General features: G+C 29.3%; 1 protein-coding gene across 1 annotated transcript; it reads left to right on the forward strand.

Annotated features, from left to right (window-relative positions):
• The first annotated feature begins 824 nt into the window (after positions 1-824).
• LOC107446119 (uncharacterized) lies at positions 825-14007 on the forward strand. The gene is made up of 2 exons (XM_043042069.3): positions 825-2110; positions 13211-14007. The coding sequence occupies exons 1-2, from the start codon at positions 1030-1032 to the stop codon at positions 13696-13698; spliced, it is 1569 nt and encodes a 522-aa protein (XP_042898003.2). The 5' UTR covers positions 825-1029; the 3' UTR covers positions 13699-14007.
• Positions 14008-16303: the final 2296 nt, after the last annotated feature.

The following is a 16303-nucleotide window of genomic DNA, read 5'->3' on the forward strand; positions in this document are numbered from 1 at the left end:
TTTAAAAAAAGGTAAATAAGTAAATTTTGCAAATAATTGGCTATTTTTGCTTGCTTTTTGAAAGGTTATAGCATGGTTACTGCTATGGTTACTGATATTTTGGTTACTGCTACATTTAAATAATTCGTGCGTTAGATAAGGAAAACCTGTTGATTATCATATGGGGTCTTAAATTGTTTGTTAAATGTAAATAAAATGCCGATTTACAATGTTCATTCATTTGACATTCACTACCTCTAAGGAAAAACATGAAGATTGTAAAGTTTGGCAGGTATGCGAGTGTTAATTCGATTGTTATTTCACTACTACCGACCGGTAAACTCATCTTTAAAGGATGTAAACATTGGCAGATACGCAAATTGTAATGAATATGATAAATTTTATGTCATTAAAAAAAACTATTCAAGCTTCTTGTTTTGATAAATTTTGTCTACCACAAAACTGAACGCTGTTCGAATTTTTTTAAATAAAATTTTAAAATATTCTATAAAACTTTTTTTATGAAAATAATTTATATCTAAAACTATATAGAGATCAATAGTGTAGGACGACATGGTCTTGCTTTTAATTATTTCTCAGCAATTGTTTCTTCATTTTATCGTAGAGAATTATTTTTTAAAACTTCTATCGATGAGTAATAAATCACCTATCAAACTCTCATTTTAGAGAATTCTCACACAATCGTTGACTTGTTTGAAATCAGAGATGGAAATTTATAAGATTTGTTGGCAATAAGCCAATGCCTGTTTTTAAGAGATAGAAGAAAGAGCGCCAGCCTAATAGGAAGTTTTTGCAAAAATAAATAAAATAGGAACGATTCATCCACAGTTTGTTCCCGTACTTCGTCCTGATAACGTTTTAAGCGCTGCAGTGAAAGGCGTTGTAGATGATAACGTTGTTACGATCAACTAGTACTATCTAAAAGTTTTTCTGGGCGTAGCAGGAAAATAATGTAGAAGCGACTCGGTGACATTGATTTTATTCGGAAAAAAGTTAGAATTTTTTCAATTTTGAATTTTTATTTTCAAGATGGGCGAAGACGTTGGAATTTTTATTCGTTTTCAGGATACGGATGTTGAATTGGTGATACGAGGATGTAAAGAAATATTGGAAAATGTTGACGGTAGTAATGTGTTTATTACCGGAGTTATGCGTGATAGAAAATATGGCGGATTTCGAGTTTATTTCAGTGAAGAATCTGTGGTTGAGGACTTTTTGAAGCTAAAATATCTGCCTTTGTCGGATGAAAGAGCTTCTATACATTCTCTCACGACTAAATTAACGGTGCACGATGTGATGCCAGATTCGGAAACTGATTTTAAAGAAATGCTTCAAAATCAATTGGAAAGTTTTGATTTGAAACCCGTTCTCGATATTTGTTCTATTCCAGTTTCTAAAGAATTTCCTACAATACGCAGTGGTAATTGGTTGCTTGAACTTGACATACCAGAAATAGAAGATCTCGGTGTCTTCAGAAACAGTGGATTACCTGATAATATGAAGTTATCCCTAACTTTTAGGGCTAAGAAACGAGAAAAAAGAGTGTCATTTTTTTGTTGCCTTTGTCATGACATTGAGCATTCTCGTGGGGACTGTCCAAAATTAGTAATTACTCAAACTCGTGATGACAGAGGTTCCGCCAGAACTTCACCCGAATCATATGCTCGTAGAAATGCTCAACGCTTCGAAATACGTGAGAGATCACCATCTGCTTCTACTTCTACTGCGAAGCGTATTCGAATTGAGTCGATTATTGGTAATTTGCCGAAACAAAATAATGGTTCAGCTCAGAAGTCAGCATCTTTTGGAAAAGTTAAAATTAAGCAAGAACCAGAAGACTATAATGCATGTTCCAGGCTAAATCCACGAGTTGTTCTAAAACGAGCTTCGGTAAGGAGCGAAAATGACTATGACACTGAAAGCTATTCTAAAAAGATGCGATTTTCTGGTATTGACGAAAATCCAGAAGCCAGGTTTGATGGCAGTCCAGCTGCTAGTAGTACCACTGGCAGAGACAGTCCAGTTATTGTTTACGAATCCCCCAGAAGATCTTCATCAACAGATCGCAGATTTTCAGAAGATTCATCATTGCCATACGATAGAGAAGATGGTAAATATTAGTTATATTTGCTTACATTTTTTAAAATAAGATTTATTTCTTTACTATCACATTAAAGACTATACTAGCATACCTGCCAACTTTTACGCATTTGGCGTAAAATTTTATTTTTATATTTAAAGTGGTAGTAAAAATGTACTATTTTTACTTTTATAAACCTAATTTTTAAATGATTTTGATCACCACTATTCTTAAAAAAATTAAGAATATATATTAGCATGCATTAATATCATGGTTGTCAGCTTAAGCCTTTTCAAATACAACGTATTTTTTTGCTAAAAATTTAAATTTTAATTCCATATAATACCACTGGGAAAAATCATAATGAAAGTGATTAAGTGTTGGCAGGTATGTACTAGATTGCACATTTTCGAAAAATTTAAAAGTGGTGGTAAGAATAATTTCATGATACTCTTTTCTGATATTTGCATTTATGTAAAATTTATCAGTGGGATCTTTTTTAACAATAAATGGAAAAGAATAAATTATAAATAATTTTACTTGTTTGAATTATACTTATAGCTATATCTTTTTACTCTATTACTTATGTCCGATTCTACAAGTGGTTTAAAATGTGTTTCCAATGTCAAGATATTTTTTGCTATTTAAATTAAAGAAAAACATTCTTAATTACTCAGCTTAATCATTTCATTCATGAAACATTCATTTTAAGCAGCTTCAAAGAATACAATAGCTAAGCTAAGATTACATTTTTTTTTTTTATTTTATAAATCAGTAAGCTAAAGCGGCATCTATTTTTTTTTTGGATTAGTAATTCTAAAAATGAACTAAAAAAAAATTTCAGCTGATCAATTATAACCGTCTTTTATTAATTTAAAAAGTGGTAGCTTAAGTACTGCATCAAGAATATATTTCTAAATAAACTATTAACTACCACTACATATTGTTGATTAAAATTATGTACATTTGAATAAAATGCTAACCATCCAACTACTAATGTCCCTCTCTTATTTAAATCACATTCAAATTATTAGTAGCTTTTAAAGGCAATAGGTCCTTAAAGAACTGATACTGTATGATAAATTATTTCAATGTATCATCAAAGAGACGCAGTGGATAAAGTGTTCACCTCCTAATGAGGTGACCTGGCTTTTAATAGGTGTAGACATAGGCGTAGCGTTGGGGGGGAAACACGTGACCCCTCAATAATTTTTCAGAATTTTTTTTTTATGTATTACTTTTTTTGAAACACCAAAAACTTATTTTTTATTTAATAAAAAATAAATAACATTCGATAGTTAAACGAAATATTTCCATATTTAACACCTATATGTAAATGGTATCTTAAAAATCACTTCATGATTTTTTTTAGTTATTTCGTTTAAACTCAATGATTTCAGCAATAATTTATAATAGTGGTTAGTAGTTATTTATTTTATTTATGCTCGATATATTTTTCTAAATTAAAACTATTTTCTATATAGTGTAATTAATTTTAAACAAACTATTTACTTTTTGTAACTGTCAAAGTTTTTAGTATCGTTTTAACTTTTTTTGTCTTATAGGCATTAAACAACTTCCAGCTTGTTTGGAACTCTAAATTTGTGTTCTGATTCGAACCGAGCATAAATTTTTATGTATAATTTGAGAGAATACTGATGTTTAATATTCTTATAAATTTTAACCATTTCATATAAAATATCTTTTTTCATTATTGGTGAATTTGAAATCTAGCGTACGAATTTTCGTTATGTTTCAATAGGATGTGCTCGGAACTATTTTATTTGATTATCAAAAAAACTTTTGAAAACTTAGCACGGGAGTAAAAAAAACGGATTACACTAAAAAATATTTTTTTAAAAACTGGCACATTATTGCATAAACACCTAGTAAAAATGTTATTCTATTACACTATAAGGGAATTACTTACCTAGGAATTCACTGTTAAATTATAAATACAGTTTATTATGATGGATCTGATTTTCTCATTATCTTTCTGGTAATAATTAAAAACGAACTAAATCCTGTAAAAACATTTTTTACGTTTTGGACACTGTGAGTAAAGCGATTATATCGCTAATTACAAGCCTGGACTAATTTTATTTTTGTCCTACTCTTTCATTGAAAATATATTTCGTGATAATTTGGATCGTATTTGATTTTGTACTAATTTTTAATCACAAGTCAACTATATGTTTGAAATTTTAAATGAAACATAATTCTTAGAAAAACAATTTCTTAATATTTTCTTCAAAAGTAAATATAAAAAAAATCTAGGAATAAAAACAGAGGTCTGTTTAGAAGAAATTTGGGTCCATTAACGGACCCTTCACAAAATATCTTTTCATAAAAACGGACCCTTCACAAAATATTTTAACTTGAAAACAAAATGATTTTTCTTTTAAACGGACCCTTCACAAATTTGTTTATCTTCATTATTGTTTTATAAATCGAATAAACCCTTCTCAGGGGGGAAAACAATAAAGATGGATGTAAACGAATTAAGTTTTGTCTTCGGCAGACGCTTCTTCCATTATTCGTTCGAAATGAATATTCTGCGTTCAGCAGTATAGGCTAAATACCAAATATTTGCATGTTGCATCTCTAATTTAGAAGCAGCAATTGCTGCATATTTTTGAAAATTAAATTTTTTTTAATTATAATTTTACAGTGCTGAGCACAATCTCGTATCTCTTTACAATTTAAAACCTCCTTGAAAAATTTTTTGCAATAACCGGACCAAATTTGCACAAATTCATAAAAGCAGGACCCTGGTTGAAAGAATGTGACTTAACGTTTATTTTATATTCAAAAATTACGAGTAATTTTTTCACAATTTTACAAAAACGGACCTTTCACAAAATGTCTGAACAGCCCCCTGAAAAATTCAAAAAAGCAATAAATTTTTTTTTTACATATGATATTACTTAAAAATACACTTGGAAACGGAGAAAAATCGAATTTTCATTATACCATCCCTTGAAATAGGCTAGTATATCAATCTTCACGTTGAATGGAAGTGGTTTTAAATGAGAAATTTTGCCATAGCTTTTTTTCTGGCAATTACAAGAAAATGAAGCGTGAAAAATTTAGACTGGCCATGGTTTCACTGTATGGCCTGAATACATTATAGAATGCGTCATGTTTCATGAAAGTTTTTAATTATCGCCAATATAATAGATATTAACTCCTCAATAAAATACGGAAAATTACGATTAAAATTAAAGCCATTTATAAAACTTTCTCTGTTATTTCCTTTAGAGTATTAATTTTAATATAGATATTTCAAAAAATAAATAAAAAAGAATAAACAAAAGAAGGGGAAAAAAGCGTGCCCCGTCAAACGTTTATTTCACACTACGCCAATGGGTATAGAATTTATGCTCTGCTAACATTAAAGTAATTTTTAATTAAAAGATATGCAGAAAGTTATATAAAAATCGTTCTTAAATATATATATTTTAAGAATCCTTTTTGAAACAAAATGAAGGTAAAAAGTAAACACATTTAAAGTCACATATTAATATTTATGGAAGGAGGAACAAAAACGCTGATGAAATCTGACAAGACAAGTCACATATAAAGAAGGTGGTTCGGTGGTTCGATTCCATAGACCAGCACAAAGGTGATTCTTGCCCAGGGGCGGATCCAGAAATTTTTCCTGGGGGGGGGCAAGTCATAGACTCAGATCCCCCCCCCCCCCAAAAAAAAAATTATTTTTTTATAAAAAAACTTTTTCTTTGAAGAAAAAAAACTGTGGTTTTTAATGCTAGTCTTCGCATTTATTTTTTTCATAATGAACAATAGAGCAATACATAAATAATTCAAGTATTCAAAATCTTTAAATAATAAATGTAACGCGTTTTTTATAAAATAATTTTTGAAATATTTTATTTGTTTTGTAAACTATTAAATTTTTTTTTTAAATTTGGGGGGCCTTATTTCTATACTCCCCCCCCCCCCTGGATCCGCCACTGTTCTTGCCTCGGGGGTACACCACCCCTAGATATATACCTAATTGTGGCCCATAATAGATAAACATGACTTTCATCTTCTATTTTTATATCAAATAACAGATAATGCTCAATTTATTCTACATCTACACCCTCTTATTCCAGTTAATACTTTTCATTTTAATTAAACTCAGATCTGACTGCAATTTACGGAGGCTACACAGCCAACACTCTGATCTTTTATGCCTATGCCAATAGTCCCAGCCACACATGAGAATATCAGATAAAGGAGTGAGATGCCCGCTTCGTGGGCATCTAAACTAACAAAACTAACGTATCTAAACTAACAAAAAATATATAAATTATTTTAATTGGATTTAAGGTGAAGAATGATATTTATTCAGTCATTATTTTATCAATAAGACTTGAAATTAGAGGTTTCATGTCAAACAATTTAATTCGCAGGTCCAGAGAGGAATTTAGACTTGTTTTAAATTTGTTTTTGGTGTACGCATAAGCTGAAAATGAATAAAGTGTGTTGAATTATAGATTTCGAAAGGAAGAAAAACTGTTATAAACTATCAGAGAAACATAATTCTTTTTTCTAGGATTTAACTTTACATTGAATTGAAAAGTTCGTTGAGAAATAATAATATTTTATAAATGCATATCCTTTTCATATTTTTTTTTCTCAATATATTGTTAATGGAAGAATTTTTTTTGCTAATTCTTTTTTTTTTTTATTGTTTTTTTTTTTTTTTTTTTTTTTTTTTTTTTTTTTTTTTTACTGAAATAATTACATAACAATAACCAGAATGTCAAATGAATAATGGTTTATTGCTTGGAAATAAATAATAATGGCAGCTTTAAACTCTTGGAATCCCTGTGATCCACCCATGGAACTTTAAGTTTCCGCGGAACACCATTTGGGAACTGCCGCTATAGATCATTATATCATGTTTATTGAAACTTGGTGTTTTCCTGAAAATCTATATTGTTTTCTCCTACAACCGAACAGATTCTGGTGTCTTGAACACTTGTTTTCTAATTAATTGTTATTCGCCAGGTTCCTATATATATATATATATATATATATATATATATATATAGGAGAAGGATTATAGGAAGAAAAATTATAGACATATGAAAAAAAAGGGGTGGGAAATAATGTGTAAAAAAAATAACAAACAAAATTTTATTAAAAAAAAAATAATGAAATGTCAATTAAAAAACCGGAAAAAAAGCCGAAAAAAAAAGGTATAATCTTTTCTTCAGCCCACACGATTATATCCGCAAATCAGAGTGCTTTCTGATATTGTATCAATAAAGCCAAAGCAAAGTATATTAATACAATAGTGTGAGGAGCACTCAAAAATTTTTTTAATAAAATAACTACAAATAAAATAGATCACAAAAAGTAAAAATAACATGTAAAAACAGATAATAAAATAAAATAAAAAGAAAAAACATTAAAAAAGGGGGGGGGGGGACTATAAAGCGAGTAGCAAAATCATAACAACTTACATGGACGGATATTTTTCAAGAATGATTTAAAAATGTTTTCGCAGAAAGATTGCCAGATTACAAAATATATGAAAACAAAAGCGCAAATTGAGTGTAACAAGAGGGTTTTAAAGTGTCGTTCTTACTGCACTGCTGAAGTGATTTGTTATTCTGAGTTTTGATTTGTTAGTTACCAAGGATGGGCCCGAAATGGATGTGCGCAAGGTAATATTATACTGGATAATTTTAAAAATTGATCATAAATAGTTTTAGGAGATAGATGTTTATTTAAGAAAAAATATAAATATATATATATATATATATATATATATATATATATATATATATATATATATATATATATATATATATATATATATATATATATATATATATATATATATATATATATATATATATATATATATATATATATATATATATATATATATATATATATATATATATATATTGTTCTCGCTTAGATATTAATTTGCGTTTCATATTTTTGTTTACTTTTGTACGAATACATCATGAACAATGATTACATTTATTGAATAAACGAATGAAATACTTTTTCCTTTGTCCTGTAAATATAGTTTTAAAGTTCATTTTTTTTTTCCTTTTTTTTTTGTTAATTCAAGTTGCGAAAATTTCTAAAATTTAAACAAAAATTTTCCAGTCAAAATAAATTTTCTATTTAAGCTTTTAGTTCTAATATTCGTAACACAATGTTTCATAGTTTTTTTTATACAAGTGCGATATTTTTATTTGCTTCATTTTCTTATATATATATACATAAAATAAGTTCAACTTTAAGCGGGGGGAAAGAAAAAAAAAGCTGCATTAATAGCGTTTTTCTGTATCTATTTTTCGACTAATTTTGGAAGGATAAATGGAGATTGTCACTCTTATGAACATGTATTTTGTCCAACGTTGAAATAAATATAAGAACCAGAAAATCGGAATTTACTTTACAAAATATACTTACACGACATTCGAAAAGAATTAACGTTTTATGGAACTGAAATCAAACAAATAACCAATCGATTACAGTGAACTTCATTAATTCAATTAAAAATAAATGAAAACGATCAACTATCTAAAGCTACTAGATAAACAATTTAGGCGAGAGTGTTGCCATTTTGCCACGCTTTGGGAAAAAACGCATCACTTTTTGACATAATCTATCATTAAAGTGGAAGCTCTTATCTCTAACACGTGTCTCTGTAATCGAACTAACGAATTTTAAATTATATCCTATAACTTCAATTGTTAGTTTAGTAACACTTCACATATTTTGGAAAAATCTTATACTCTAAGAGAAAAAAGGTAAAAAACTCGTGACTAACGGCATGATTCTGGCAACGTGGTCTGCATTGCGCACTGACCGCTTTTACTTCTTGGGAAAACTGGTACCTATTGATCTAAAACAGAGCTATCGGCGATTGAGTGAGTTTCAGTTCTTCAGAATGACAGCTCAGTATTTTTACCACTGAATCATCCCAGTTCAGTTAGTTTTATCTATTTAATAAAAATTTATTAATGAGAAAAAGCACTCATAATTACGTCAATGATTTCTGTACCAAACATCTTTGCATCATCATGGCCTGATTGTCGCCTAGGCCCAATAGGCACTGGCTTAGGGCCCACAATTTCTGGGGACCCTCAAAAATTAGTAAAAAGTCTACAATATTACTATTTTTTTAAATACTGAAAGAAACAGTTTTTCTCAAAAAAATGCATTTTTTTATTTCAAATTTTCTTCATATTGTGATAAACCAAACTCGTGTAAACATTGCAAGAATCAAATTCGAAAGTACAGCTGAATTTGAATTTGAGCAATTTTTACGTCAACGGCTTAAGTGAATGCATTGAATATGAATTTTTATTTTTTTAAAAGTGTTTTATATAAAAAAAAAATTTATTTAAATGTGTTCTTAATTTTCTATGAGTAGCTATAATTTTGGCACTTTTGGATATTTTTTGCGTGTATTTTTTAATAAAAATTATAGTTAATAACCTTAATATCTTAGCGTACATGCTGAACTTATCGTTAAATCTAATGAAAAGTCGGCTGGCTTTGTGTTGGTTTAAGTACTAAATAAAAAAGTAATTCAGCTAATCAGTGACTTTTAGCAATGATCACTGATTTCAATTATTTGTGGTCACCAAACTATTTTTATTTTGACACAGCATTGTTTTGTTGTTTTATATTTTGCTTTAATATATAGATGCGTAAACTTTATCTAAGAAAAATTATCTTCAATTGTCTGCTTTCAAAATTTCTTAGAATGTTTCTCTTGAATCATGCAGTTCAATCGATTATTTTTTATTGTTAGGACTATTCTTCAGAAATTTAATTTCAAAATATTTTGGAAGGGGCCCGGAAAATTTGGTGGGCCTTGGGCCTGAATGTGACTTGATCGGTGCCTAACTTTTATGTGCTTAATGTTTCCATTTCGCGATCAGGACTTTTTAAAAGAAAGATAAAGTAAGGTAAATATAATAATTACCTTCTTAGGATTTATTTCGCAAATTAAGAAGTTCGAGTCCATCATATATGACATGAATCTTTCTGAAATCATTTTATTGCAATTTTTTGAACTGAAGATGGTAACTAATAATTCGCAAACACTCGAATACGCCATATGGAGAGAAGACCTGTCCCATTTTTTGACCCAGCCCCCCTTTCCTTCTGCTTCTCAGTTGTATAGGAATGTATTACGATATTTCCCCCTTTCGTAACATTTTATGTATTTAATTACCAAAATATTTTCTAAAATTTCTACAACGCTTTCTTTTAGAACTATGTTAAATGCAGTTTTTAGTTCCATATAGTTTCCTAACTTAAAAGTTTTTTTGTCTCTGAAAATCAAGACAGAAACTAATGTACATATTTCTCCTATGACTATCCACACGCTAATGCTGAAAGCACGCTATGTGTTGCCATAGGTAGAGAGTTCCGTTCTGCACCACCTGTAGCTCATTTCGATCGCCAATGGAATGGAAATTATCCACTTTTTTAAGCACTGATGTCTTTACCACATTTTTAATATAGACAGCTTCTTTGCCACTAAAAAATGTTGCGTATGTACCATGCATGTATGTTGCATTTGTTTGCCACTGGAAAATGTTGTATATGTATGCGAGGAATGGCTGTAGACGACACAAATGAATTGCTTCTTCAAAATTAATGTCTTCAAAATTAACAATAAAAAACTAAGAAAAAAATTTTAAAAAAAGGAAGAAAAAAAGAAACTCTGACCACTTATTTTAGTAAAAGAAAGATCTGTCCACAAAAGAAGTTGTGCACTCTCCACTTTGGTCCTGATGTCTGACTTCGTAAGTTCCGCTGCTCCCCGTGTTTTCGAGTATTACTTTACGTTATAGTTTTTTTTTTTTTTTTTTTTTTTTTTTTTTTTTTTTGCACAGAGATCAAAGAATTATATATTCTTTGCAGAGACTATTACATTTAGAAATTTAAATCGTCGATGGTTTGATGAAAATTGAACCGGAAATGCTTTTGGAACAGAAAAATGCAACTTTTGATAGTTAGTTTGAAAAGCTTTAACTGTTTAAACTTAAGAGTAAAAAAAATACCATGCGAGGGGCCACTTTGCAGACCGCAGAAATACTACTACAGAGTTGAAATTCGACGTGCTAAACGAACCATATTTTATTATAAACCAACTTGTTTAAAAGCTATAGCAATTTTAAGTTGCATTTTTTGCAAATTTTTTTTCTCTTCATGGTCTATTTTATTTTATTGTGCAAAAACTGTAAAACTTAACTTAAAATTACAAGGAGGGAGAAAAGGTACAGAATAGAGAATACAACGGATTAAAAAAAAATTTAACTTTCGATAATTATTAATTTTTTAACTTGTAGTAAAAAATACCATAAGAGCCGATCTACTTACTGCTGGCTGCAATGCAACTAAGGAGTTGGTGTTTGATATGCTCAGCCATTTTTATTTGCTTATTTCACTCGTGCTTTTTTCGAAATTGCAGTTTGTTTGAAAGAGATTGAACCCTATAATGTTAATTTTACTTTTTGCGTATTTCACCATATCTCAAGAACTTTTTAAGCGAATTGAAATATTTTTGCACACAATTATACAATTCGTTTATCCAAAGATAATTCTATGCAAAATATAACTTTTACTAACTATTGATTATTTTTTATTATTTTATTTAATAACAGTTGAAAATTTTTTGAAATGTAAGGTATACACTTTTTTGCATCCTTTTCAAAAATTTAATTTTAGGTGGTAAAATATAAAATTTGAGTAAAATTGGTCAAATAGTTTCCTGGAAATCAAATTTTAAAAATATGGCTTTATCAAAATTCAATTTCTCAAGAACTTAGTAAAAGTTAAATTTTGCATGGAATTATCTTTGGATAAACGAGTTTTATCATTGTGTGCAAAAATTTTTCAATTCACTTAAAAAGTTCTTGAGATATGGTAAAATACGCAAAAAGTAAAATCAACCTTAACTTTTTATCACACTTATAGGACTTCGACGTATTACGATGCAAACCGAAACAGATTCTAGGGTCTTTTACCTTAAACATACTAATTAAAGAGTGCAGACAAAATTTTAATTTATAAAATTTTAATTATGCGATATTCTGGAAAAGGCACAAAAGCATACTTTGCCTGATTAAATAGATACTTTTTTTTTATTGGATTTTACTCCTTGACCCTAATATGAAGGGATAGAGTAGCTGTAACTTGAAATTGTGATTCCGATAGTTCAGTCTGGAAAAGAGTTGAAAGTTTAAACCCCTGCACTTTTTGGTATTCCGCAATATCTTTGGGTCTATTGTAATGAATTAAATTATTTTTGCAACACAATTATAAAATAATATTATATAAGACTCAGAGACTTTTACTAAAGCTATTGGTTGTCTTTAGTACTTTCTTCTAACTAAATTGACAACCTGACTTTCGCTAAAACTTTAAGAAATTAAAACATAAATCAGGACTTACGAGGCTTGATAACTCAGAAACTATTCAAACGATTTGAAGTAAATTTAAATTTTTTTTTTAAAAATTCAAATTACGTTATGTGAAAATTTGTATATTTTGCAACTCAAAATTTCTTCTACCGTTTTTATATGAAATAACAAAAATTAATAATTATTTAAAATTATTTTTAACATGGAATTATCTTTAGGTAAACAAGTTTTTAATTGTGATGATCAGAATCCAATACTGTCGAGAAAAAGATATGTTTATTCAGAGAAAGAAAGTACTGGGTTTCATTTAATAACTCAATTAACAGTAAGCATTGAGTAATTTGCATACACGATATCAACCCTATAACCAACCATCCTGTGTAGGGGTCACGGAACTGGCCTTGCATCAGAAAGGTTCTTGGTTCGAATCCCGGGCAAGGCAATGGTGTTCTTTCTATCTCTGTACTACCTGTCCTTACTGTGGGAGCAACGTTGGCCCACCTAATTTGGTGCCCCTGAAAGAGTGGTCCTTCAGATGCCTTGGTATTTAGTATGTGAAAATTCGATCATTAGAACAAAAGTTATCTTAGTTAATATCTTCTCTTTATTTTTTGACTCAGTGTAATTAAGGATAAAATATATAACGAAGCTGCATTATTCTAAACAGCCATTGCTTCAGACATAATTATACCCTTTTTTTATCCCATAGGTTGTCAGGATGACTCCAATGCACTAAGTTTCAACTTACCCACCTCCAGTCAGCCTGAAATGAACTCAGAGCGGAATTTCAATGACTTCTACCAAAAAGAAGCATCTGATATTTCAGATTCAGGCGAAACTATCCGAGCACCGAGACGAAAGAAGCCAGTCTATGCTCCAGTTGTTCTACCCAAGAGAATTAAGGAGATCATCAATACTAGGGAAAAGAAACAGGGTGAATTAACTATTGTCGAACTCGAAGCATTTTTCAATCATGTTAAAAAGAAGATGAGCCCCGCCAAAGTAGCCAAACAATTCACAGATGATGTGCAATGCCTGAAGGCACAACTGAAATGGATTGTACAGCAGTACTACATGACACCTAAAGCGGGAACTGGTGAAGATAGCCGTTTTATGAAATGGTTGGAAGGCATGTTAGACAGATTTGATTCTGTACCATCCAAGCGAAAGAAACTGAAAACCGAACCTGAAGATTAAGTACATCGAATGATTTATATGTATATACATAAATATATATATACATAAGTATCTAATTTCATGAATCATAGCGTTTTATCCTGTTTGATGAGTCATTTTTTTATAGTAGGAACAAATACGTGTAATGTTGGAAATTTTTATTTCACCTTCTTTTTTGTTTTAATTAGCAATCTTCATACACTAAACATACTTCACTTTTAAACTATTTATTCATTTGACGCGTTTCGTTGCAAAACCAACTGGGATGTTTTTTCCCTTTAATTCTTTATATTTCTTAAGCAATTCCAATAAAAAAACATTTCCTTCTTATACAGTGATTATTTATTGTATAACTGTTATAGACTTGAAGAGGAGATAGCTCTATAAGAATTGAGAATAGCACACCAACGCATGTCCATGAATGTCATCATACGCCGGTAGCAACGTCTATTCATTGTGAAGGGGCGTTTGTGCGCATTTGAAATGGTACTCTTATCTATTTAAATTATCTTAATTTTATGTTTTCTATTAATTATTGTCAAAAATTGAAACAGGATAAGTGGTTTGCTATTTTCTATCTATTTAATCTTATTCTATCTATACAATTTCTTGTCTATTTAAATTATCTTAATTGTATGTTTTCTATTAATTGTCAAAAATTGAGACACGATGAGAGATAACTATTTTATCATAATTTAATGATTTGAGACGAACTTCGCCAGCTTGACAAGTTAGTTGGTCAAATCATTAAATTACGTAAACATGGCATTTTTGATGATAATTACTAGAAAATGTAAAATTAATGGAAGATTAAGATAATTTAAATGAACAGCCAGTTCAATAAAGGAAAGAGCAACTCAGTGGCTTACAATGACACTTGTAGGCATAGGTTGTTAAACGATTGTGAATCCTTATTTCTCTCCAAGTTTGTAACCGTTGTTCTAAATCACTGTGTGCATATATGAACAATGCGCAAAAAAATAAATAAAATAAAATTTTAAAAAATCAGACCACCATGAATAACTTATGATTTATTGATCGGATTTTTACGTTCGTAGGACTCAATCTTAATGGCCTCAAATATGCTAATTAATATGTGCAGACGATATTTTAAATTACGGAAGTCTGATACAAAAATGCACTTTTTCAAAATCAAAATTTTTTCGACGGATTCGGATTTCTAACTTCCAAAATATAAGGGTTAGCCGCAATCCGAGAATTATGGTTTCGAAGTTTAGACCCCTTAATTTTACTTTTTGAGAATTTCGCCATATCTCGAAAATTGAAAAATCTTTGCATACAGTTATAAAATTCGTTTATTTAAAGATAATTCCATTCAAATAATAACTCTTAGTAAATATTTATTATTTTACTTAGTAACAATAGAAAACATTTTAAATTGTAAGGTATACAATTTTTTGCATCATTTTAAGGAATACAATATTACACGGAAAAAATACAAAATTTGAGCGAAATCGGTCGAATAGTTCCTCGGATATCGAATTTTAAATATGCTACTTTTTTAAATTCGATTTCTCAGGAACTATCTTACTGATTTCGATTTTGCTCAAATTTAGTATTTTGCCTTCTAATATTACATTCTTTAAAATGATGTAAAAAAATAATGAATGTTTACAAAAAGTTATTTTTTGCATGGAATTATCTTTGGAGAAATGATTTTTATAATTGTGTATAAAGATTTTTCAATTCGCTTAATCTGGAAATATGGCGAAATATGCAAAAAGTGCATGCATAATGAAATATGCATAAAAGTGTTAATGCATAATGAAATATGCATTAACACTGAGGAGTTCAACTCTCTTGACAATAGGAGAAGGACCACGTTTCCCAGATTGAGGCTACCCCTATATTTTGGGAGTTAAAAATCTGAATCCATCAAAAAAAAGGTATGTTTATTCAGAGAAAATACGTTTCTGTGTCTGATTTCGTAAAATATGGTCTTCGCACTAATTAATTAACGTATTTCAGGTCACCCCTTTGAACCATTAAGATTGAGTCCTAGAAACGTGAGGATCCAATCATTAGATCAGAGGTTTTCAAAATGGTCCCTTTTTTTGTGCGCTGTACATATAAATTCAGTATCGTAAATTTTTCTTCTTTTAACATAATGCACTAAAATCAGTCCAAATTTGTTAAGTTTCTAGGCTAAAATCATATCAAATTTTTTTTTTCTCATTTTAATTTTTTTTAATTTAAAAATTATTCTTTTTACTGATTTTTTAAACTTATGATAAAAATTGAAAGATGTGTACGAATTTTGGGGCTTAGGAGTTATCATAAATGTGGGCACTTTTTTTATAGCTTTGAAACTCATTAAAATATTCGAAAAACCTTATTCCATCCATGTTATAGAGAAAGATTTTTACCAATATTACAAAATTACTTAATATGAACCTGGAAGGGTTTAATATGCATCACTTCATTTAATTCTTGATTGGATTTTTTTAAATCTACAAAAAATCTTACTCACTCTACACCTTACAATAAGTGATGAACTTGTACATATGTCTCTTTTAAAAGGTATTATATGGCTTCATTTGTTCATTAATATTTTTGTATAATGAAAGTGTTAAAAAAAACTTTTGAAAAGTGAAATGTTAACACA

This window comes from Parasteatoda tepidariorum, chromosome 6, assembly GCF_982258835.1.
Source record: "Parasteatoda tepidariorum strain Cologne lab strain chromosome 6, Ptep-v5.0, whole genome shotgun sequence".
Lineage (NCBI taxonomy): Eukaryota > Metazoa > Arthropoda > Arachnida > Araneae > Theridiidae > Parasteatoda > Parasteatoda tepidariorum.